General features: G+C 42.8%; 1 protein-coding gene across 1 annotated transcript; it reads right to left on the bottom strand.

The window, feature by feature from the left end:
- Window positions 1-1522: 1522 nt before the first annotated feature.
- LOC128199427 (transmembrane protein 131-like) lies at window positions 1523-25920 on the bottom strand. The gene is made up of 9 exons (XM_052888818.1): window positions 25632-25920; window positions 23529-23572; window positions 22426-22665; window positions 17414-18068; window positions 17248-17340; window positions 12531-13431; window positions 9546-10323; window positions 3622-4608; window positions 1523-2441 (listed from the first exon to the last, which is right to left on the bottom strand). The coding sequence occupies exons 1-9, from the start codon at window positions 25723-25725 to the stop codon at window positions 1956-1958; spliced, it is 4278 nt and encodes a 1425-aa protein (XP_052744778.1). The 5' UTR covers window positions 25726-25920; the 3' UTR covers window positions 1523-1955.
- Window positions 25921-27535: the final 1615 nt, after the last annotated feature.

The raw sequence follows: 27535 nt of genomic DNA, 5'->3' as shown, positions 1-27535 counted from the left end.
GAAAACAATCTTTTTTCTCAATTCCTGTGAAAACCGTTTCTGGGATAAAATCCTTCAGTGAAAGTCCTATTGAAATTGAGAGATTATCTTGTTAACCAAAAATCGTACAGGTTTGTTTTTGTTTTAAGTATATCATCCAAATAACTAAGCACAAGAGAAAACATGGTGTATTTGGATATTACAATCATTTAGTCTTTAGTGCTAGAGATGCAGAACTAACCTACAGTATTGCTAAGATTTCATTGAATTCCATGATGTTGAGTTTTCTATAGCCTATCAATGTGTCGACCTCTCGGTACTTGGTAGTCGTGTTCTATCTCAACACAGATACTGACTACTGACCACTCACCTCCCTACTGGCAAACAATTTGGTGTTCCAGTACAATACTGTCCAATTGTCAGAGGTATGGGTAACATAAAATTGTACCTATTTCAAGTAAACCTTCTTCAGACTTCTAGACTGCATTGTTACTTGTCATCAGATGAGACCGCAGTCAAGATCTAACTTGTCATTGAAAAAAATATTATCAATTCTCACAATAAATGACACACAATCCGATCTCACATAATATATCACATAATAACACACAATCCAATCTCACTATATACACGGTGGTCGGGAGTATTTCTCATAACTCATGGGTTGTATCAAAGTGGGTTATATTCTTTACCGAAAATTAATAAAATGTTCAAGGAATATGTATTCTATAATTAATATTTTCGGGGTAAAATTATAATGCTTATACCCATCCTTATAATTATGATGTAGCCAAGTTTTATTTTTACGTAAGATAGTAGCACCGAAAGATCAACGGACCCTAAGAGATGAACGTTTTTGATAAAATCCCGAAAATAAAATAAATTACGTTACTTACGCGTGTGCATAAAAATAAAGATATGTTTTCTCGCAACACAAAGCAATATTTCACTATACGTGTGCATAAAAACATCGCCAGTTGTGAGTCGCCCGCGCTCGTGGACGACTCACAACGGGCGGAACGTGATCGCTTCCCGGAAAAAATTTACGTTGGAAACCTACTTAAGGTAAGCGTCTTTAAATTTTAGATTAGATACCCTATTCTGAACCACGAAATATCCACAGATTTTATTCGTTCAAGTAATGGTACTTATGGTTTATGTTTAATTATCTTGGAATAAACTAGCTGATGACTGCTACTTCGTCTGCGTGAATTTTGTTTTCACGGGTTTCAGTTGACCAAAACGCTTAAACATTCATATTTTGGTGCCACTATCCTATAAAATGCAAGGATAAAGGCGTGTGTTACATGAATAGTCGGAATTATTTGAATTACTTTGCATGAAAAAATGAAAGTTAAAAAAAATTAGTTATGCAGTTTGGCTCCTATAAGTGGACTCGTCAACTCCTGGAAGTTATGGGGAATACCCTGACACCGAGCACCCTGTATAACATAATCCGATCATAATAATGACTTGTCAATTTGAACACGGATAAACGTGTTTTTATAGGGATTTTTTTTGGCATAGAAATAAAAATCGTTCAAGTCATTCATCACTTTACTTCAGATCTCGTACAACTAAACAGGCTCCAGTGCCGCCGTTGGTTCAAAAGTAATAATTTGTTACAAAAAAGATTTCACTGTAAGACTAACTGCAGAGTACTTGCACTCGACTCAGCGACACCGTCGGGTTCCTGCAGGAGCTCCTCGCTATACCGACCTTCAAATGGACTAGACTGCACTCTTAATATTAAAATGCGACTCTTACACTATAACCTCGTTATATTCAACATGTACCGCGGGCGGCGCCGGGACATTCGCGGCGCCGTGACATATTACTGACTTCTTTCGGTCAAATATTTTATCGCACTTTTGTTCTTCAATCTTTCTATACTGTTGTTCTTTAAGTTTACATTCATGTGTGAGTCGCGCATCGACGTGTAGCAGCACGTGCACGCCGCCGCGTCGTGTGACGCATCAGTCGCGGCGCTCGTCGGGCGCGGGCGCGGACGCGGAGGCGGGGGCGGGCGCGGCGCGCCAGTCGTTGGGCGCGGGCGCCCAGATGGAGGCGAGCGAGCGGAAGGGGTCGTAGGCGCGCGGCTCGAGCGGTGGCGGCGGCGGCGCGGGCGCGGGCGCGGGCGCCGCGAAGCCGGGCGGCGGGCGCAGGGGCGCGGCGGGCCAGGCGCCCCACGCGCCCCACACGTCGGCGCGCGCCGGCAGCCACGCCAGCTTGTCGGCCGCCGAGCCGTTGAAGTAGAAGAGCGAGTTGTCGGGCGCGCGCTCGGGCTCGCGGCGCCGCACGTCGGAGCCGATGGGCGCCAGCGGCGCGGGCGCGCGCGCCGCCACCACCGAGCTCCACGAGGCCCAGGGCCGCACGGCGCCGCGCTCGCCCGGCGGCGGCGCGCTGGGCGCGGGCGAGCGCGGCGGCGGCGTGGGCGGCGGCCGCCGCTTGCCCGGCCGCTCCTGCACACGACAACTCACTTTACTGCGGCTGGCGGGCGGCTCCAGTGACAACATGTCACTGCTATCAAATGTACAATTTTCTGCCGATTTCAAATGTTAATGTTAATTCAATCCAAAACACTGGACGAACTGTTTCAGATGTTTCGTCATATCAACGTGTGACGAGTCGGAGGCGCGAGCTCGTAGCGAACTTTTGCAAATGCAAAAACAGTCGCTGAAGTACTCGAACACGTCAAATTGTAATCTGATGACAATTATCATACTGATAATTCTACTCGATGTCCCAATCATAGCAACTGAATTATAAATATTATTTGAAGGAATTTTCTTACACCAAAGAAGCGTTCTTTCACTAGCTGTTTCATATTCGCTGCCTCAATACCGAGTGCTTTTTTCATTCCAAGGTATTTATAAGTCTCACCTTCACTGAGAATGTCAGTTTCGGTAGGAACTATTCTATCTTGTCATTGCTAAAGGTTTGAGTAATCTTCAGCAATGACACCAGGTCTGAACGCTTTGATGCATACAGTTTAAGTTCATCCATGTAAGTGAGATATGAGCTCACCATCCCTGTAAGTACTGAGAGAATTAAGAGCTAGGCAAAATCATAGAGTGCTCAAACTATCACCCTGAAAAATACCTCGCTTAATCCCCATCAATTCAGTCAATTCAGAACAGAACAGTGCCCGGGTGATGAAGGACTGTCATCCACTGTCTCACACATGACTCAAGAATAGAGCATAGTGTTGTATCAATCTTGTACAATCGTATGAGCTCCATGAGATATGAGTGAGGCACTGAATCATAGGCCTTCATATAGTCTATCCACTAATGCTCAGTATGCTCATTTTAAGAGTATGACCATCATATTCTTAAAATAAAAATTAAGCCGGTAAACCATCGCATGACATCAAATGTTATCGGCCCATAAGAAAGAAAGAAAGAGTAATATTTTTATCTCGCTTCTGGAAAGATTAACTTCAATTCTGAATGAAAATAATCTGATTCTTATTTTGTGCAAACTCAAATCTGTGCCACTCAGTTACATACCACTTCTCTCTTCCTCTCCGTCTGATGGAATTTTTCAAGTGAAAGAAAAAGACACAACATCTTTGTTCTTCAATATTAGCGCTGGTGTGCCGCAGGGATCCCTCGTTGGGCCTGCTGCGCACGTGTGTACCTTGCGCACGTGGTGGCGGGCGGGCGCGCTGCGGCGGCCCGAGTCGCTGCGCGTGCGCTCGGCGCGGCGCGGCGCGTCGGCGGCCGGCCGCGGCTCGGGCGGCGGCGTGGCGGCCGGCGGCGGCGCGGCGGCCGGCGGCGCGGCGCGGCGCGTCTGCTCCGCCGGCGCCTCGTCGTCGGGCGGGTCGGGCTCCACGTCGCCGCCGTACGGCTCGTCGTCGCGCTCGTCGGCCGGCGTCGACGCGTCGGAGGCGGACGACGCCGCGTCGGAGGCGGCGGGCGCGGCGAGCGGCGCGCGCTCCTCGTCCTCGTCGCTGGAGCGGGACGAGTCGCCGCCGTCGCCGCCGCGCCGCAGCACCTCGGCGCGCCAGCGCTCGAAGGCGCGGCGCTCGGCGCGCGGGTCGAGCGCGGGCAGCGCGGGCAGCGCGCGGCGCGGCGCGCGGCGGCGGCGGGCGGCGGCGCGCGCGGGCGGCGGCGCGGGCGCGGCGGGTTCGGCGAGCGCGCGCAGGTCGAGCGGCGCGCGCGGCGCGGCGGGCGGGCGGGCGGCGCGCGCGCGCCGCAGCAGGCGCTCGGCGTCCAGCGCGGCGGCGGCCAGCGCGCAGGCGAGCGCGGCGCAGGCGACGGCGACGCCGAGGCCGCGCAGCAGCCCGTCCCAGGGCGGGCGCGGCGCGGCGGCGGCGCACTGCGCCAGCACGCGCGCGGGCACGGTGGCCAGCAGGCGGAAGTGCGCGGGGCCCGCGTCGCCGAGCAGCGCGAGCGTGGCGGTGGCGCGCGCCAGCGTGTAGTCGGGCGCGAAGGAGACGTGCAGCGGCAGCGAGGCGTTGGGCGCCAGACGCAGCGGCTCGCAGGGGCGCAGCGCGAAGCCGCGCGCGGCGCAGGCGGCGCCCGCCACGCGCCAGTGCGCCAGCGTGACGGGCACGCGGCCGGTGTTGCGCGCCAGCAGCCGGCGCACGGCTGCGCCCGCGCCGCCCCACAGGCACTCCTTCACCTGCAGCGTCAGGGGCGCGTGTGACTGAACCAGTGGTACGGTACTAGTGTACAGTACAGTATAGTATAATCATTAATCGTGCGAATTTTCTGACAGATGCTTAATGTCACTTTGTTTATGTAAAAAATAGTGCCTCAGATCATTCACTCTCAAAGAAGAATTTTGAACAGAAATTTCTATCATAACGCTTAGTGAAAGACGGTTGAAAGAAAAATTTTGTAAATGATGTAATTGACCAATTCTTTACCTATTTGCCCTGGTGCCCTAGTGCCCTAGTGGTCTCTGAGAGTACCACTACTTCCGATTTGAAAATTTAGAGTATCTAATGAAATTTATAATAAAATTCTAAGAATAAAATATTTATTGGACAAAAAAAGTCTTACAGTTGTAATTTAGTTACAAAATCCTCATCCATCCTCATAAACTTGGCGTTTTTGGGAGGATGGCGGGTTCACTAGTGTGCTAATTATTACCTAGCAGCGGACCCTGTCAAGCTTCGCTTTGACTCATTCCCTACCCCTATCTTATTCTAATACCACCCTACACCTCCCCTACTCTTACCCTACCCCTATTTTATTTGTCTCAGTTATTAGTCAAATTAAATAAGGTCTTAGAATAATTTTATTTTCATCACTGTGACTCAAAATAGGTTTTACGTTTATTATTAAACCATAAACTGAGAAATTTCTTATTCTTCTTTATTAAAATTATTTACTAATTTGGTTCATTCATTGAGTGAATCATGATCGTTCACTTTGTCACATCACTATTTTTGATTCAATAAAAAATTGTATCACAGGAAACTTCAAAAGAGATCGCAGAATTCATTATTCGACTAGGTATAGTACATTAGTACGGTAGGCGCTACATGTTTACGGTAGGCGCTACATGTTTACGGTAGGCGCTACATGTTTACGGTAGGCGCTACATGTTTACGGTAGGCGCTACATGTTTACGGTAGGCGCTACATGTTTACGGTAGGCGCTTTACCACAGAGCGTGCAGTGGCGTTGACGAATTATTATCGATTGCTTTGCTTTAGATAAATAATAGTAAAATAACAAATCTTATACGAGTATAATAATAGTGTTTTTTAGTTTTTTAAACTATTTTAACATTTAGACTCGAGTCTTATTTTAGGGCTTAATGTTTTGTAGTCATAATGTAGACCATCCATTTCGTTTCAAAATTGATGTTTGTGCAAAGCATGAATGGCGAAAACAGATTTTGAAGGAAAAATTTAAATAGGCCACAATTTTGAAATTTCTTATATTTGCACTTGTTTGTTTCAACATCCATATATAGGCATTGCATGAATGGCGAAAATAGATTCTGAACTCAAAATTTAAAAAAAAGGCCGCCATTTTGTAATTTCTTAACTGCATCGATTTCGTTCAAAATTGACATTTGAGCATTGCATGAATGGCAAAAAATGCCACCATTTTGTAATTTCTTATTACTGCATCTGTTACGTATATACAACGTGTAAGGTAAATAGTAGAACATCAATCAATCAATCAATCTATTTATTTCTTTGCAGATACATGCATTACTTATACAGGTGGTCGGTAGATGTAGATGGTAAATGTATCTTGCCAATTAGGCTTGTAAATTATTTATTAAGTATTTAATGATTCAAAAGACAATTTCACCATTTAAAATTTACAATTAAAATATGTACGAAAATAACAATAATATCAACTTAAATACTCATTTACACTGTGAATGCCTGTTGAGTTAGGTATTTATACAGTGTGTTATAGGAAATACTGTCCGGCCCTTAAGGGTGGACTTAGGTATCGTGTATACATTATTTTGCAAAAAATGCAAAATTATAAAAACTTACATGGCAACACAAAACTTGAGATAGGTTAATTATTAGTAGGCATTACTACAGAATAAAAACGCCGCCATCAATGTTTTGTGCTGCGATTACACGTTTCTATTCAAAGCGGTATTGAATGGGCAAGTAAACACACAAGTACACACAACAAGGTGATGGGTTTGTCAAGGTGCTTTATCATCTTGTGCTATGTACAAGCATGCATGCGTGCTTGCATAACTGGCGTGTTGTGATGTGTGTAAACACGAAAAGTTAATTTACGCAGATGGACGATGGCAGATGAATTAATGGTTAGTGGATCATTTTCCACATTCTCCACTCCTTGAACATACATTACACCAGAAACTATCCCTTTTACTCTGGAACACAGTAATAGCTCTGTCGTAAATAGATCTACTACTACTAATTTAAGTCTGCATTTTGGGCGAGTGGCGCAAGCAAACTAAACACAGCATTACAGACATCGCAATTGTCGGCGGCGGCGCGGCGTTTCAAAGACAGTGGGCGCCGAAAACGATGGTACCTACTACCTACCCTTTACGATATGCGGCGCGGCATTGTCAAAAGGCTTTAAATTTTGCCGACTTTTGTGACACAGGTGTGTAGGTAGGAGGTAATAATCTAGATATACGTACCATAATTGATAGTACAGTGTTGTCACTTTTTAAATTTTCCAAGTTTTGGGACAATTTATGTTTAAAATTAGAAACTTCATTATCACGATAAAAATGCTTAATTATTGAATAATATTTTTTTAAATATTTTTTCTGTTTATAATATTATAATGCTTACACGCACATTTTAGATCGGACGGTATTTTTAAAACACACTGTATAAATTATTTTTAAAGCAATTTATATTCTTTTCTTTCCTAATTTCTTTTGGTAACTTATTATAAATTCTTACTGCCGCAATGAATAAACTATTATGGTACAGAGTAGTTTTATGTTGTTCGCATCTAAATTTATCATTGTCGCGTTTATTTTCATAAGGTATAAATATTTTTTTGTTATTAACTACAAACATGACTACTTCATAAATATATAATGATGGTACCGTTAATATTTTTAATTTTATGAAGAACGGTTTACAACTGTCTTGTTGACATAATTTACAAATTGCTCTGATGCATCATTTTTGCGCTATCAATAAACTATTGTTATTAACATTATTTCCCCAGTACATGATACCGTACCGTAGTATAGACACTACACAACCATGGTATGCAGTCATTAGAACATCATGGTTTACCTTTTTTGATAACATGTATAAACTATACGACGCCTGATTAGCTCGTTTAGAAACATACTCAATGTGATCTTTCCATGTCAAATTTTTATCTATTTGTAGACCAAGAAATTTTGTTACATTGGTATTGTCAATTTTATTATTTATGTAATTAATATCTATGTCCACTTTATTTTTATTGCTTCTTATATTTTCAAATGTCATTAATTTAGTTTTATTAAAATTTAATGTTAGATTATTTGATGTCAGCCATTGTTTTATATCAAATAAACTATTATTTATTTTATGTTCATGATTTTATCTTTATTTGTATATATTACTGTAAAGTCATCAGCAAACAAAATCATAGGGTTATTGGTTGATTTTGGCATATCATTAATATAAACTAAGAAGAGTAGGGGGCCTAGTATGCTACCTTGGGGAATTCCGTGCGTAGGTGACTTGACTCAGATTGGTATTTCTTTTCAATTTTGGTTTTTATACAAATTCTATCTATTTGCGTTATCTGATTTCTGCCGATAAGATAGCTTTTTATCAGATTCAGGACTATGCCCCTAATACCAAGGTTATTAAGTTTACAAAGTAATACATTGTGATCTACAAAGTCTAATGCTTTTGTAAGATCCATGTATAATGCCGATACTATTAGTTTATTGTCCATAGCTTTCATAACTTTCTGAAGTAGATTAAAAATGGCTAAGTTAATACTTTTTTTCTTCCTGAAACCAAACTGTACTTCTGATAACTTATTGTATTATTCATATATCATATATAATTTTCTCAATTATCTTTGAAAAAATAGGTATTAAAGCTATGGGTCTATAAAATGTCATGTTTTCTTTATCCTCTTTTTTGAATAATGGTTTGATGACTGATATCTTTAATTTTTGAGGGAACACACCTTTTTCAAAACAAAAATTAATTAAATATGATAGCACAGGGGAAATTAACTTGGTACAGCCAAAATCAAATTTAAAGATGCACAGTACTGGCCCGCACAAAATGTGCATAAAAATATATATAAAAAAAAAATATATATATATAATAAATTACCGCAAAACATTAAGAAAAAGGAAAACATTAATGAGTTTTTATTAACATTAAAAAACTTTTTGCTTGAAAAAGTATATTATAAAATTAATGATTTTTTGACCGAAAAACGATAAATCCGCCTCTCTACTTATCTTATCTTATGTTATGTTAAGTTAAGTTAAGTTTTACTTTGTAGTTACAACACCCTCACAGGGTTCCATTTGTAATAATTATGAAATTTTATTTATGACATGTGGAAATGTAACTTAAATGAATAAATAAATAAATAAATAAATAAATAAATAAATTATTGTTGCAGTGTTTTTTATTACTTTTGTGCATATATCGTCATAGCCTGTGCTATTAGTGTTCTTTAATCGTTTTATAATTTTTATAATATCTTCTGGAATTATAGGCCTCAGGAATAAAGATTGAACACTATTAGCTTGTAACGTATGGTTGTATTTACAACTAGAGGACTTTGATTGGCTTACGTAATGGTCATTAAATGCTTCGGCTATCTCAGTTGGATCAGTAATTGTTTTACCGTTTGTTCTAATTTGTCTAATATTTTCTTTAGGAAAGTTAATTTTATTGTTATTTATTAGATTCCATATTGTTGTGTCAGATTCTTTTGTCACCATTTAAATGAACCTTTCTGATCATCTAAAATTCCCTATGTAGAATTGTCATTATCAATGTCAGAATGAAAGTTGTCCATTGTGTTGGGAATTGAGAAATATTCGTTGTTTACATTTAATTTAATTTGCGTACAGGTCCAAATTCAACTGAGGTGTATTTAGTACGGAACTGACCTCGAGCGTGAAGGGCGCCTCGGAGCCGGGCCGGCGCCCCGACAGCTCGAAGCTGGGGTGCTCGCCCTCGCCCAGCAGCGGCACCGCCTCCAGCACCGTGAGGTTGTTGCGCAGGTACAGCGCGGCGGCGAACGCGCCCGCGGCCGGCGGCGCGAACTCCACGCTCAGCTCCAGCTCCGCGCGCGGCGCCAGCAGCAGCGTCAGCGCGTCCGCCGCCGACTCGTTCCACGGCGCCGCCGCGCCGCGCGTCACGCGCCAGCCCGCCAGCCGGAACGCGTCGGGCGCGTCCGCCGCGTCCGCCGGCGCCGCCTCGCCGCCCGCGCGCTCCGGCAGCTCGGCGCGCGGCGCCAGCAGCGCCTGCAGCAGCACGGGCGCGTGCGCGGCGCTGCGCAGCGCCAGGCGCAGCGTGGCGGCGCGCCCCACGGCGGCCAGCGGCGCGCGGCCCGCGCCCGGCGCCGCCAGCCGCGGCCACGCCAGCGCCAGCTCGACGGGCGCCGGCACGTGCAGCGCCTCGCTGGTGTGCAGCAGCAGCGACACGTTGCGCGCGAGCGCGGCGCGCTGGCGCTCGAACAGCTGCAGGCGCGCGCGCAGCAGCTGCAGGTCGGCGGGCAGCGCGTCGCGCGGGCGGGCGGCGCGCCGCAGCCAGGCCGCGCCGTCGGCGCTGTGCAGCGGCAGACCGCAGTAGCAGGCGGGCTCGCAGCGCCGCTCGGGCGCGTGCCGCACGCGCGCCACTCGCGAGCGCCCGCCGCGCACCCAGCCGTACTCGGCGCCGTCCCAGCTGCCACAGAGCAGATGGCGTGTGATTGGTCAATTTACAAAATAAAAAGAATTTTGGCCAATAGAGAGTTTGTGAAAAATTATTGATTTTTGTCATGGCATGTTCCCACGTTTCTGAGGCTATTTTTTGAAAGCTAAGTATTTTATACTTAATATATTTGTTGTAATGTATTTTATTATGTGTGGTGTGCCCCAGGGAAGCTGCTTGTCACCCGTCTGCTACAGCAGATACACGGACGACATCCCAGTTGCGAACGGCGCCATGTTCGCGCTGTACGCCGACGACGCTGCAATTATCACCACATCGCTGTCGGGCCCACACGCGGCGGTTAAAATGCAGCGCGCACTGGACGCACTTCCCCATTGGCTGGAGACTTGGAGACTCAAGGTCAACGTGGTGAAGAAGCCGTGCGAAACTGGGCGTCTACAAGGCGTACATCCGCACGCGCCTCACTTACGCAGCCCCGGCGTGGTACGCTTTGGTTAGGGAGTCACAATTATCTCTGCCCCACGTTTCGTACGGAACGTGGTGATCTCCAGGGACCTACAAATGGAAAGCCTAGCTGACCATGTTCGCCGCCTGAGTATCTCAATGTTCGCTCGCGCTGACGGAGCGCGATCCCAGCACCTACGAGCATCGCGCCATACCATCGGCGACCGCCGGACTCACGAGGATTGCCACGAGACCTGATCTCCTGAACACACCGGACACGACCACTTCCTCACTGCTGGCTGATGGGCGCTAGCCGGATCTGACGAACCCGGATCAGACACCACGGACCTAAATAGGCCCCACCCAGCGCCCCGCCTGTCGTTGCAGGCGGCGTTGAAGTCCACAGAGAGGGGCCAACGCCCCGATCACTGTTACCCCGTGACCCGTGAGGGTTACCGAGGAAGACCCGGTCGTGGTTCATGCTATTTTGATTAGTCTTGAAGTTGCGTGCCACGATTCTTTGGCCTATATTTAGACCAAAGAATTAGTATTACCATACAACTGCCAGCCTTCTGGACACTTTACCAATGATCGTCGATTCGGACGAATTCTACGACCCCTGAGTCTTTAGATATAATTTAAATTTAGCATATTTTCTTTTTAATTTTTATAATACGTAGTTATAGATAGGTACGTTGTTTTAATATTATTGTAAAATTTTATAAAATTTAAATACACTAAAAGTTACAATAATTAAATATAAGTCTTGAAGTTAAAACTTTAATGAACTATCCATTTCAAGGTATTAATTATCATTTATATTGTATTTGTAATTAATCTATATTTTAAAAGAACAATTGTTGAGTTTTTTTGCTGTTCTTCTCAACAAGAGACTGCACTTTCCGAACTGGTGGTAGTCACTAAAATTAAAAGTAATATTTTTCAAATAAAGTAATAAATGATTTAATTTGATTACGATTCTATTTTATTTTTAAAATACCTTGATAACAAGTAAAACTTAAATAATCTATACTAATATTATAAAGCTGAAGAGTTTGTTTGTTTGATAACGCGCTAATCTCAGGAATTATTGGTCCGATTTGAAAAACTTTCAGTGATAGATAGCCCATTTATCATGGAAGGCTATAGGCTATATGATATTTTTAAAAAAATTAGGGATCCTTCCTGAAACTCCAATAAAGTAACCCAAGAATTGATTACATGTCGTGCGCTGCAAAAGCTATTGATGTTAGAATAACGTAATGTACTACAACTTTGCAGAACACATTATTTTCTACAAAAAAATGTCGCGACAGCATATCTCTATCTTCTATATTTTAGCAGATAGAGTGCCTTTTGTACTTTAACAAATTAATTATATCATATACTAGTCATTATTTACACAACTGAACTTATATCCTTATCAAAATGAATTACTTAATAATCAAGAGAATATTATAGAGAAAAAATTTGCAGTAAACAATATGTTAATTAGTCATATAGTTTTGGAGATAATACAAAATTTGTAAAAGACGAAAAATTGCCGCTATAAGACGCCCCGCGGTTTCACCCACATAGCTCCTGTTCCCGTAAGAACACGGAGTAAAAAAAGTCGGTTGTGTCGATCCAGAGATAGCCCCCTACAACTACAGACTTTAAATCTTACAATCACACTAATATTATAAAGTTTTTCAATATTTTAAAAACTGCTCACAAAAACTAAAGAAATAAAAAAGAGTATTTTTTATTGGTCGAGTACAGCGGTGTGCACTCACGCGAAGCTGAGCGCGGGGTCGGCGTGCGGCGGCGCCAGCTCCAGGCTCGTCACGCGCATCGGCACGTCCATGGTGCTGTCGGCCAGCAGGTCGGCGGCGGCGGCGGCGTACGGCGCGGCGGGCGGCAGCCGCAGCGGCAGCAGGCGCACGCCGCCCGGCCGCACGCGCAGCAGCAGCTCGGCGCGCCCGCGCGCCAGCGGCGTGTCCAGCCGCAGCTCGCCGCGCAGCTCGCCCGCGCGCGCCGGCGCCACCACCGTCAGCACGGCCTGCGCCGCGCCGCCCGGCGGCACGCACTCGGCGTCCGCGCGCGCGAAGCTGGCCGCGCCGGCCGGCAGGCGCGCCTCCAGCGCCGCCACGCACAGCGGCACGGGCGCCGGGTTGCGCAGGCGCACGCGCACGCGCCGCGTGGCCGACGCGCCCAGCGCGCCCAGCTGCAGGCGCGCCGCCGACGCGTGCGCCCACTCCCACTCGAACAGCAGGCGCCCGCTGAAGGCGCGCAGCGGCACGCGGTAGTGGGCGCGCTCCGTGAGCACCTCCAGCGCCGCGTCCAGCGCCAGCTCGGGCGCCGCCGGCCCGCGCAGGCGCACGCGCGCCAGCGCCGCCGCCTCGCCCGCGCGCAGCGTGAGCGGCGCCAGCGCCTCCAGCGCCACGAGCGGCTCGGCGGCGGGCGGCAGGCGCACGGCCAGCACGCGCAGCGGCGCCGCGAACTCGTTGTGCGCGCGCAGCTCGAGCGGCGGCGCGCGCTCGCTGAGCAGGTGCAGCTGCGGCGGCTCGAAGCGCAGCGCGCCGGGCAGCAGGCGCACGCTGAAGGGCACGAGCGCGCGCCCGAGCTGCACGCAGCCGGCGCACCACGCCTCGGCCGCGCCCGCGCCCACGCCCGCGCCCGCCCACAGCTCGGCGACTGCACACGGCGGCATTTCATGTATCACACGATGCAGTTTAAAAAGTCAAACGAGGTTTTTCATTTGATGTGTCGCATGACGCAGTTTGAAATTTTTTGAAGTGAAACTGCGCTTGAGGGTAAAATTTTTACAGATGTAACGTCACGCTGGTATGCATCGGAAGTGTCAAAAATGAAAGAGAGAGCGATCGAAACCGATTGAGAGAGAGTAAGACAGGGCGAACGTAGCATGAAGCAACTAGCCGTGGAGTGAGAGTAGGGAGCGAGCGAGTGAGAACGATTGAGAGAATGATTAAAGAAATAAATTGAAAAAATTATATTTATAATTTACACTAGCGGACGCCCGCGACTTCGTCGGCGTAAATTTGGATGTCAACTTTACTACTACCTCTACTCTACCCTACCCTACCCTACCACTACCCCAACCCTACCCAACCCCTACATCTACCCTACCCCTACCCTACCCTACCCCTACCCCTACCCTACCCCTACCCTACCCCAAACCTAATCCTACCCTACCCCTACCATACCTACACCCTACCCCCATCCTACCCCTACCCCCATCCTACCCTCCCCGTACCCTATCCCTTTCCTACCCCTATTCCACCCGTACCCCTATCTCACGCCTATCCTACCCCTACCCTACCACTTCTCTATCCTACCCGTACCTCTACTCTACCACTACCCTACCTCTACCCCTACCTTACCACTACCCTAAACCCGGCCCTAAACCTACCCTACCCCTACACTACCCCTACCCTTCCCTACCCGTACCCTACCCTACCCTGTAACTTCTCTATCTTATTCCTACCCTTAGCAAAATCGGTCCAGTCCTTCGAGAGTGGTGGTATGACCAAGAAAAATAGAGACTTCTATGCTAATAATATAAAGAGATAAAGTTCGTGTGGTTGTAGGAGGTAATCTCTGGATCTACTGGATCGATTTGGAAAATTGTTTTACCAATAGAAAGCTACGTTATTTTCGAGTGTCATAGGCTATGTTTGATCCCCATATTCACACGGGAACGGGAACTACGTAAATTAAAGCGCCGGGCGTCATATAGCGGAATTTCTGCGTCTTTTAGAAATTTTGTATTATCTCCGAAACTATTTAAGTAATTAACATACTGTGAAGGGCAAATCTTATCTCCATAATATCCTTGTGATTATTAAATAATTTATTTTAATAAGGATTAAAGTTTAGTTGTATAAATAATGACGTAAACCTAAGTATATAAAATTAATAATTTTTAAAACACAAAAGGTACTATATCTGCTAATATATAGAAGATAGATATATGGTGTCGCGGACTTTTTTGTAGAACTTTTAAAGATACATAAAGTCTCCATACATTAATTTAAATTTTACACAATAGTTAAGGCAGCGCATGCTGCAGTCTGTTTAAGAGGATTTACGGTCCGACCTGTATGACAAAAACTGTGATAACTCGGCTAATATATATGATACCAATATAAAATATAGCCTATAACACTCCCCGATAATATAGCATTCTACTGGTGAAAGAATTTTTAAAATCGGACCAGTAGTTCCGAAGATTACCCCATTTAAAAAATGTGACAAACTTACAAACTTACAAACTTTACCTCTTTATAATATTAGTATAGATTATGTTTTAACACTTTTTATATTTTAATGACAATGGGGATGATGACTAAATTCAAAATTCAAAATTCATTTATTTCAAGTAGGCTCAGTTTACAAGCACTTTTGACACGTCAGTTGACTATTTGTAAAGATTCTACCACCGGTTCGGAAGGCAGGTTCTGCTGAGAAGATACCGGCAAGAAACTCAACAGTTGCTCTTTTGAAAAAGTCATACAGTATTATAATTTACATTTGATAACAATTAAATTACAATTTCTTATAGTTTTATTTCCTGTGTGAAGGTGGAAGCTAATCCAATGGCCTCCAAGCACCTTTGTCGTTAAGGAACTCATCGATAGTGTAGTAACCTCGACTAAGTAAATGTTTTTTAACACATTGCTTAAAGTTGTGCATTGGCAAGTCCATCACAGTCTTGGGGATCTTGTTATAGAAGAGTACACCCAAACCAACAAAAGATTTTTTAACTCTTTGGAGACAATATGCAGAAATAACTAACTTATGCCCGTGTCTAGTAAGACGTGGGTTTAGATCTCCTTTTCGTTTGTACAAATTAATATTTTGTCTCACATAAACTATACTGTTATATATATACTGACAGGCTACTGTTAAAATGCCTATTGCTTTAAACTTTTGACGAAGGGACTCGCGTGATTTTGGTTGATATATTGCTCGATTGCTCTTTTTTGAAGTACAAATATAGAATGTATATCAGCAGCCTTGCCCCACAACAAAATACCGTAAGACATTACGCTGTGAAAGTACGCAAAATAAACAAGTCTAGCTGTATCAACATCAGTAAACTGTCTTATTTTTCTCACTGCAAAAGCAGCTGAGCTGAGTTTACCTGACAGTTTTTCTATATGAGCACCCCACTGAAGTTTAGAATCCAAGGTCACTCCCAGGAAAACTGTAGAATTCTCTATTTCTAGTGTTTCACCATTGATCATTACAGACTTATCTAATTTTATAACATTTGGTAATGAAAACTCAATACATTTAGTTTTCTTTGCATTTAAAAGTAAGTTGTTAACAGTGAACCAATGCGACACATGCGATATGGCACGGTTTACATCGTCGGAATTATCTTTACTTCTGTCACTCTTAAAAATTAGGGATGTGTCGTCAGCAAACAGTACTATCTCACAGATATATATGGTGTGGTAAATCGTTTATGTACACTAGGAATAGGAAAGGACCCAGAATTGAACCCTGTGGGACACCCATTGTGTTAGAAAAACGCGAGACTTTGAATCATTTATGCATGCATACCTTTTGTGTTCTATCACTAAGACAAGAGGCGATGAGGACTAGGTTTGAATATATTGATTTTTACAGATGTAACGTCACACCGGTATGCAACGGAAGTGTCGAAAAAGAGAGAGAGAGCGATTGAGAGAGAGTAAGACAGGGCGAACGTAGCATGAAGCAACTAGCCGTAGAGTGAGAGTAGGGAGCGAGCGAGTGAGAAAGATTGAAACAATAATTAAAGAAATAAATTGAAAAAATAAAATTTATAATTTACATTAATTTTCAACACTTTTTATATTTTAATGACAATTAAATTCCTAACCTATCTTCCTTTTTCCCTTCCTCTTAGTCTCGGAAATCTAAAGTTTGGATTTATATAAACAAGATTTATAAATTAGTTCGCCAAAGAAGTTTCACCTCTGACATGTGTGCACAGTACGTACGCATTTATTTTCATATATTAAAATTTTACCTATTCGCGTATAGTGAGATTATTTGGGCTCCGTTTTTGTACTACGTACGTTTGAAACCCTAAAAACGACGAAAATTGACCATTCCTCTCTTTTCTCCGAAACTACTGAATCTAAATTATCTTTAACTGATGTGGTAAATCATTCAATATTGTGCCGACCAACTTGCATATTATTACGAGTATAAAAAATATTCATCAAAACTAATGTTAAGTTTTGTTAAATACTGTACTGTAAAAATAATTTTAGGTTTAGCTTTAGATAATATTTAACGAAAAAAACGAAACTATAAATATGATATCCACCGTAAGCACCGGACATTTGTAATTTGTATCATATTATGTGGCTGACATTTTGTCAATTGATTTGTTTTTTTTTAATTTGATGGGTTGATAATAAATACCAAAATAGGAAATAGGTCCACAGTAGCTGAAAGTACATGAAGAAGCTACGAGTAGTGAGCGTGACTCACAATCAAGCGTGAGCTCCGCCGCCGGCACGAAGTCCTGGTGCGGCGCCAGCGCCGACCGCAGCAGCGCCAGCCGCGCGCCCGCCGCGCCGCCGCCTGCACACACAGCGCTGTAGCGCACACTCTCATCGACACGTTCGCACACTGCACACAGCTGCACCGTACGCACCGTTGGCGCGCGCGGCCGGCGGCGCCGCGCACGGGGCAGGCGGCGCGTCGCGCCAGCAGCCCGCGTCGCTCACGCCGCCCTCCAGCGGCACCTCGGCGCCGCCGCTGTTGGCCAGCTCCAGCCGCACGCTGAGCGCCGCGTCGCGCGAGCCGTGCGCGCGCAGGCGCACGTGCGGCGGGCGCGCGTGCTCGCCGGCGGGCACGGCGCGCGCCTCCACCGCCAGCAGCAGCCCGCCGCCGGGCACGTCGGCGCGCACGCGCACGTAGGCGGTGAGCGGCTGCGCGTGCGGCGGCGGCGCCACGCGCAGGTGCACCAGCGTGCGCGTCTCGTGCGGCGGCACGCGCCAGGCGTCGGCGGCGGCGGCGGCGGCGGGCAGGCGCAGCTGCAGCCAGGCGGCGGACGAGTACACCTCGCGCACCTGCAGCGGCGCCGCGGCCGGGTTGTGCAGCGCCAGCGCGGGCTCGGCGCGCGCGCCCAGCGGCACGCGCAGGCCCAGCAGCGGCCACACGCCGTAGGCGCTGGCCACGCCCACGGCCGACACGCGGTACTCGGCCACGCCCAGCGACGTGTGCACGTAGAGCAGGGCGCGCACGGGCCCCTCGCGCCGCCCCAGGTACACCACGGTGAACGACGTGTTGCCGCCGGGCGCCAGCGTCTGCGCACGACCACGTCATCGTATCGGATCATCGCAAAAACAAAATACCACAGCCACTTGATATAATAAATGGCGAAGTCACGATCGTTTTGTTAAAATAATTGTTCGATAATTCCAACAACGAAAATACATTATTTAATTCCAAAACGATTTGTATTTCCGTTAAAGCCGTGTAACGAAACAGGAATACAAAACGTACATGAAAACATTTATTTATTTATATAGCATTCATACAACCTTTCTTGATGACCACGTGTACTTGTTTACCAACACACAAATTAAAAAAAAAAAAACATACATACAGCCGAACGTAGAACCTCCTCCTTTTTGGAAGTCGGTTAAAAATGAGGGTATAAATCACTAGTCATACCTAATAATAATTATAATTAATTCATTCTTAAATTACTGAAAATAATTTGATTTCTAACATTTTATAAACAAACCATACATAATTTAAATTAAATAAGTTATGACATTTGTTTTCTACTTTCATTTCTAATTTGTTTGTTGGTAAACAGTACTCATCAAGAAAGGCTGTAGTATACACCTACTAATACATTGGTTGTCTAAATTTTAAAAGTGAAACCCTGTCAGGAGGGGACATTTCTATTATTTGATATACCTACCTATTACATTTCAGGTAAAATTTAAATTATATTGATTTAAAGAGTAGACATATCTAGAATTACATGAAATGTTTTGAATATTTTAAATTTACATGTCAAGAACAATAATAATATGAATAAAATAAAAATTTAATTTAATGTTAATAATGAATTTCAGGAATTGAAGAACGTCGGCTTATTGAAGTCTATTAAGTGTAGCCTAAGAAGTCGTGTCAAAGTTCTTCTTCTTTTAGGATTCCTTTCGGATTTTTTTTGTAAATAATTAATGACCTAAGGGCTATTAATTACATTGAAGTAGCAAGAGCACCAGCTGAGAAGCGTCGATGCGGCGACGATGCGGCGGCGATGCGGCGCAGGGCGGCTGCGGCGAGGACGAGCGGCGCCGACGCAGGAAAAGTTCGAGCTTGTCTGCGCGACAGACAAAATGCGAACGTTTCCCGCGCCCGCGCGCTCTGGCGCTTCTCTCTTCTTATGCTTCCGACGACTGGCGACTTTTTACAATCTTCCTTTGACGCTACTTATAGAAAATGCATGCATAGGCGTATACAGGGGGGCGTAGTATATAGATCTGTGCCCACCAGGATTTTTGGCTAGCGATATGAAATTATATTATGATACTTTTAACAGACTTGATGTCGGGGGCCAGGCCCAGCCTAGGAAATAATCCTAGATACGTCAATGCATGCATGCATATTTAACAATAATTAAACACTTCTATGCTTATTGCTTACTGACATCTGCTGAAATATACGTGCGAAAGTACATGTTTGAAATAAGTACGATAAACGAAAGAAAAATCCAACATTGGAGTAAACTCCTTTTTTCGATTGTATATGTTACCGTTAAATTGTAAAATACGTTAGTTTATAATCTCACTCGTGATAATATTATAATCTGCCGTCATATTGTAAACTGAAAATACTGATTACAATTAAACGTGTTATTTTTCGGTATATTATAATCGGAAGTGAAACCGTTGAATCGGTCAATCAGAATAAATTTACCATAGAATTACAAAAATATTACATCGGGCATAATAAAAATAGTAAAAAAATACAATGGACATGGACAAATCAAATAAAAAAGAAAAAAGAAAGAAAATGCGTTTTCTAATTTTTTTGAACACTTAATTTTAAACACTGTTCTTCCATTAGTAAAATGTTATTATTGTTAATTATAAGTATAATTTAGTCAAATATAAAGTTGGGTTAGAACATGACAATTCGGGTCATGTTCTAACGTCTGAATATGACGGCAGATATATAATATCAAGAGTGAGATTATAAACTAAAGTATTTTACAATCTAACGGTGACATAATATTTAGGTATCTGTGGACTCCTCGGTGGAACCTTAGCAGTGACACAGGAGTTTCAGCGAGCTCTACTCTCTGGCTCTGTTGAGAGCCCAGAGCTAACGGCCCGACGGCAAGGTATCTCTAGCGAAACCGGATGGCGGTGTCGTGGGAACTCATGGCCAGTATATAAATGACAAGTGCAACTGTCACTGAAATGTTAATTTACTAGTAAAATGATGAAATGAAACTTTCGCTTTTATAGTATTAGTATTAATAGTATTCAGTATGTGTTTGTAGTATTTTGACAGTGTAGAAGCCGTGCGAGCGAGTCAACACACGTATCATTGTTATCGTGGTCAGTGGTCAGTGGTCAGTGGTCAGTGACGCCGAGCGCCGTGACGCGCCGATTACGATAACGACTTAACGTAATCGCACAAGCTGTTGACTAACGATTTACATCATAACGATAACTCTGAACTATGAACAGTTCAAATCTACATACTTCAAATACTTACGAAATATATATTAATAAACCATTGTTTTTACAATATTGCAATGCAGAATAATAAACATTAAACATAGTTTGGCACAACGTAAATGCAATAAGATGCGGCTCTCACAAAGATTACCAATACCATATGTTTACTGTGCCAATACAGTAAAACCTCGATTTTCCGGATTGCCAACGCAACTTAGTAATGTAATAGTAAAAAAATTACACATTCGGATTACGTGAAGCGTCTAATGTGTTATGTATAACGCAGACAGAGAATCAAACCGAATATATAGCACCCATAGCATTTTCTCTAAAAAGAAAACAATGTATGTGTGGACTCTGTACCAGAAACAATACGGACCGATTCGATTTGTCAGATTCGCCAAAGGGTCAACTGGCTCCCTAATATTCCTGGTTTACATCTGATAGTATCAGCGCTGTACTTGATCAATATTGTAGTTAGAGGGTAGAACTGTCTTGATTGATAGAGTGGATGATGAGTTGACGAGTAATACAGACGAATGGAAAAGATTGACATATTTTTCCGACCCCACTTAAGTGGGATAAAGGTAAGGAGATGATGATGATAATGAAGGTAGAACTGTATTAGCAAGTTAAGCGGTCGTTCCGGTAATGATCAATAGTGTTACTTTGTGTATCTGCCATCCTTGACAAGTAAAGCTTAGAACCTGCTCTGAGGCTACGGCTTCTCCGTTATCAGAAGTAACATTTAGTCTGCTCCGCCGACATGTACAAAATAAACGGTATATTGGTTAATAAAACTTACAACGGCACTCCAATAATTTGTCTAATTGTTGCTCTGTCCTAATTACTATAATTATTTCAATTAGTTTCATTTTGACAGGTATCCTCAGGGTAAACGTCTAAAAAGGTAGAAAGTGAAAAAAAAATTACAGAAAAGGGAGGATCCCTTTTTTACTAAATGGTAATAATATACGAGTAGAGCAGGGTTGTCCAAACCAAATACAATCTAGGAAAATAAATCCTGAAGGAAAAACGGTGATGAGTGATGAATCTAAAATTCGTCACTCATCACCATTTTTCGACTTATTACTTTTAAATTACAATTGTACAATTTGGTCGGCTCTCATACAGACTTGTCAACCTACAACAATTGTAAGCTGACCATGATTATACCATATTAAAACAATTACGAAAATATTTAAAAATTAAAGAAAGAAAGCTTATATAAAATTTAAAACTCGTAAACCTAAACAAAATCACTACAGCAACATTCTCGCCCTAACATAAATAAGTCACAGATCATAATAAATATTGTTTTTTTAGAGAGATAAAATGCAATACAGCAATACAACTTACAGTAGGTACTTGTACAATTTCATGTTAATGATGCAATCTAGAATGGAAGTGGGATAACTTGTTATAGGAGTAGGATGAAAAACCACACCCCTTTCGACTTCTACACATCGTACCGGAACGCTAAATCGCTTGGCGGTACATCTGTGTCGGTAGGGTTTTAACAAGCCAGACTTGAACCAATTAAAAAACCTCAATCGGCCCAGCCAGGAATCGAACCCAGGATCTCCGTACAGTAAATGCAGCGCGCACAAAAAAGTGGAAGTCGGCAAGGATCAAAGCAATGTGCTAGGAATGTGCAAACCAATAGTCCAGCGGGCGGGGACCGAACCCACGACCTCTCAGCTCCAGTCTGGCTCCTCTACCACTGAGTTATTGAGGCATTGTAGTGAGCCTCAGCGCCGCCGCGACAGAGGCGTCTGCGACCGTCTCGCCTTAAGGAGGCCGCACAAACTTGTAATTTGTGTTATATTTGCAATTCTTGTCAATAACTTACAGCCCACGCTCGTGACATTACACAGTGCCCGCTCGCGCTCAGCGACACTTATCCTATCCTATTGTGAGCAACAATGTGTGGCGCTGCCAGTCGCCAGTGGCGTACCTTGGAGTCAAAGAAGGAGGCGTGGAAGTCGGGCGTGGTGCCCGCCACGGAGGCGAGGTGCAGCGTGGCGTTGGCGCGGTTGGTGACGGTGACGACGCGCGCGTGCGCCTGCCCCAGCGCCGCGCGCCCGAAGCGCAGCGCCCGCGGCCAGGCGCGCACGCCCTCGCCCTCGTCCTCCGCCTCCTCGCCCGCCTCCTCGTCCGCCTCCTCGCCCTCCGCCTCCAGCCCGGACTCCCATTCCTGCGACACAAGGCGATCGTGTACCAAGCAAGCCCGCTACTATAAGGTGAGATAGCAGTAAAAGGCCAAGTTGTCATTCAATATATTTTTTTTTAAATTGCTTACATTTTATAGATTTAATATATATAAATGTGTAGAGACACGTACATAATACAATACTCGTATTCTGTGACATAACATGCATTGTTACTGTTACAGTTCCAAAATCATAAATCCTTGGTTATTCAAGGACTCAGTAAAATTGAATATTTTTTTACAATGTTACTCTCCTGGATCGAGGAAGCAGCTGAAAATCCGCATGGTCCAGCACTTTGCATTGCTACCTTGTCAAGGTCGTGCCAAACATGACAGAGTGGTGTTTGATGCTTCTACTACTTTAGTTTGATGTTCAATTGTCCAGCTGGTTGAAGCATCAGACCCTACAACATTGCTTACTTAGGCCTTGTGGTGGTGTGGTACAGATAGAGATCCACCATGTGTAGAAAATATCATCCCTTGCATGTAGGGAAGGAACCCCAAAAAAGAAAATATTTTTAAAATTTTCTAGGGCTATAGAACCCCAAAAAAGGCCCTAAATCAGCAAATATCTACATACTCCAAATAAAAGAGTGTGCAGCACTAATTGTCAGTTGTGACCTAAATCCCGGTGGATCCTTCTCGTACCCAGCTCAACAACCAAGATAATCTAAATAAAAAATAAAATACAATTATATAATATCTTTACAGTGTTTGTATTAATCAAAATTGCATGTAAAGAAAAATTTAACCGTTTCTGAAAATAGCTGAATTGTAACAGGGTCACAGGCTAGTTAATAAGACATCCTTAGCTGAGAGAGTGTGTAGGTATAAAATTATTGAAATACCTGGAATGTGATGCCTTCTACCAGGGAATCATGGATTGACACACCTGTGGGCAAAACATTTATAACATTAGTTCCTTTATCAATACACAAACATTTAGACTTTAAACAGACATTTATTTGGCCAGGACATGGAGACCTTCGTGACTATATCTGAGTGATACATACTGCTGAATAATTAAAGAGTGAGCCCGACTCACTCATTGAGGTATCTTTACAAAGGGCATTGAATACTATTGTATGGGACCCTTTGATTAAACTTTTTAGTGGCCACTCATGGCCAAACCATTGCTGATCAAAGTACAACATTGAATAATCAATCATAAACATTTCACCCTAAAGTTTTAAACATTAGCACAAAATGATCACCCAAAGTAATATTGGGGCTGAGATGTATGACCTCAAAGTCATAGTGAAAGTACTGATTGTTACATTTTTCAACTTGAGATATTGTAGCCCTGATACACTGCAGTGTTACAGTTCATAAGTGGCTGAAGATTTTTACCCAATGCTGTTTGAAGGTACTTCATTACATACTTGTATTATGTACTTCATTAAATATGAAATAAAGAATATATTTTAATGAAGAAGTTACAAATGTCTATACTAAAGCCACACTGTGCACCGTTTACCAACAAACAAATTCAAAATGAGGGTAGAAATTGCTAATCACTTAACACCTAATAATAAAATTATAATTAACTTGCTTAATGAAAATAAATTTGATTAATAAACTTAAGATAATTAGATATAGTTAATATATATTGAATAAAATTTTATGAAAAATCAAAACATAATTTAATATGAATAAGTTATAAAATAACATGCATTTTCTACCTTCATTTCTAATTTGTTTGTTGATAAACAGTGCACATTGAGTTTGGCTTTATTAATATAGTTTTAGATTTTTCCCTATACTTGTAGTTTTACACTATATTATTTGCCAAATTTTGTAATTCTGGATCAACGAAAAGTTTCCTTTGAATTTTGATCCCCTAAAGTGAAAAATGGAAATTAATGTTTTTTCAACCATAACGGCCATGTCTTTTTTCAGTTAATAGAGAAGTTTATTTTTTAACAAATTACTGTAGACCTGAGTAAACTTTCCCAAGATAAGGGTATTGACAGACAACAAGGGTTCAGATTTTATATTTGAAGTACCTTCAAAAAAGTGAAAAAGATTCAATTAGCTGAGAAATTAATATCAAGATAATATTTTGTTTTCCATATTTTGGTGCGACCAAGAGAGCAATAGACAAAATGTGCAATGACAACAGAGTTGTCCCACTCACTTGTCCAAACCCAATGACTTTTTTGTCACAATGCAATTAAAGAGATAGTGGTATTGTCAGTGCCATTGGCTTAAATGTATCTATTTATCTGCACATGAGATGTTGTTGGCCACATGTCTGAACTACAGACCAGAATAGTATACAACTAGACAACAAATTTTGATCCTACAAATTAGCTGGTGTTTTCCAGTGTCCCCATTGGCACTCTGTGTTAACAATAAATTAAACTTCCTTAACTTAACATAAAAAAATGTCCTTAGTCTATCTATTTATGTATCTAGATAAGAGTATAGGCGTGCTGTCTTGGTAAAATCTCTTACCAGCAATATTGTATAATTTTTGGCGTAGGTACCTAATACTGAATACTGATAATGTGTAAACTGTTTCTCATATAACATTATAGTGTACCAAAATGTTGCAAACAACACTTGAGAAGTCGATACCAATAAATGCTTCAAAATATCCCAAATATGCGCAGTTTCGCTACAGCCGCGTCCTATGACATCTCTCGGCGACCCGGCGGCCGGCGCCGCGTGCGGGTGCCCGTCGACCGGTGCCGCCCCGCGCCTGCCCTCGCACGGACCGCCACCAACACCCGCGACGGAAATATCCGCACTTCCAACGGAAAAATAAAAACGACAAATAAGTCCGGCCCCGAACAAAAATAACACACTGCCGAGAGACATGCCAAATATTTGTATTCCCCCATTACGATGCACGATATAAATAGTAAATATATTATATTTTTTACACATTTGTCACACCAGAAACGAACACAACAGCAGGAAATAAATTATACAAAAATCGATTTTACCATGGCTCTCTCCCCGAGCTGTCAGCTTAGTTTTCAGAGATAAATCCAACAAAGTCAGTAGAAAAACGTAACACCTTAATATATTTCGATACATTTTTCACGGAATATTTCCAAACTGGTTAATCACATTTCAATGAAAATATTATTAAACTATCGTAACACTCAACACTACTTTCCATTCACTAATCCTGAAAATCAGTAATCACAATTCACGATTCACGAATAGTGCCAAAGAGTAAAAAGATCACTACGTTTGCCTTTGCTTGGCAAATACCAGTGTTACCAACTCTCCAAAATATTTATCCCTAAAGTGTGTGTCAAAACCCCTTAATTATTGAGTTGTCCCCCTAAAAATAAAAATTCATAATAATTTAGAAATAATATGCTGAAATATGTTTAAAAACTCTATATTTAATACAGACGAAATATTACGTCTTTATCTGAAGATTCAACTTACTGAATAAATTTAACAATTTTTTTATTCGATGAAAATTGCCGCCAGTTGCCTCAGAGTGCTTGTAGAATAACGTATTATATGTCGTTATAAGTCGCTAGGTCAAGAAAGAAATATTAAAATTATCATTAATTTAAAAATATTAAAGAGTCAAAAAATCCCTGAAAATACCCCTAAAAATTTCAGACCCCTAGAAAAATCCCATTTCACTTATTTGCCCCCTAAATCTGGGGGGAAAACCCCTAAGTTGGGAACCCTGGCAAATACCTAGCTTTGCTTTGCTTTGCTTTGCAACTTGCGCATAGATTATACTGGGAACTTGCGTGCACGAGACGAAACATATATCCAGACACAGAATCCAGCCACCATAGAATCGTAGATAGACAGCTGCACAGACGACAAATGACCGATAACACCAAGGAACATATTTATTACACTGCACCATTGACTGTCTAAGCGATGTGCGAATCGATTCTTTTTAGTAATCGTTTTTATTACAAATTTGATATAATTATGGTTGAAATACTTACAAATGGAACGTTACTTCATCTTTTACTAAATTACAAGTTTTTGGCCGTTTTTATGCCATTCAACTACACAAATCGGCATTTTTAGGAAGCTCTTTACACGACAAACTTTTTACAACAATGAAACATCGATTCTATAGCAACGGTTTTTAACGCGTTAGATCATTGATTCTTGATCTTTGACAGAGGGGTAACGGTTTACGAGGCAGGTCCTTTCTTTTCAATGGTCTAAGTTTGGCGTTGACTTGATGTAATAAATATCGGATTGAAATCGGCATTATAATATACCTAATGAGCTGCTGAATAATCTGTGATTAGTGATTACTGTCATAGAGCTTCATTTGACGTTTGTGGTCATAAAGTACACCACTCTGATTGTATTTTATGGACTATGAAGTTCAGACGAATTATAGAAGGACCAGCTGTACCGCACTCATAGTCACAAACAAAATTGTATGTCAATTTCTGAGGAAAATGAGCTTAGATTTTATATACAGTGTGTTTTAAAAATACCGTCCGATCCAAAATGTGCGTGTAAGCATTATAATATTATAAACAGAAAAAATATTTAAAAAAATATTATTCAATAATTAAGCATTTTTATCGTGATAATAAAGTTTCTAATTTTAAACATAAATTGTCCCAAAACTTGGAAAATTTAAAAAGTGACAACACTGTACTATCAATTATGGTACGTATATCTAGATTATTACCTCCTACCTACACACCTGTGGCACAAAAGTCGGCAAAATTTAAAGCCTTTTGACAATACCGCGTCGCATATCGTAAAGGGTAGGTAGTAGGTACCAACGTTTTTGGCGCCCACTGTCTTTGAAACGCCGCGCCGCCGCTGACAATTGCGATGTCTGTAATGCTGTGTTTAGTTTGCTTGCGCCACTCGCCCAAAATGCAGACTTAAATTA

This window comes from Bicyclus anynana, chromosome 23, assembly GCF_947172395.1.
Source record: "Bicyclus anynana chromosome 23, ilBicAnyn1.1, whole genome shotgun sequence".
NCBI classification, from domain to species: domain Eukaryota; kingdom Metazoa; phylum Arthropoda; class Insecta; order Lepidoptera; family Nymphalidae; genus Bicyclus; species Bicyclus anynana.
This window is presented reverse-complemented; position numbering and strand designations above follow the sequence as displayed.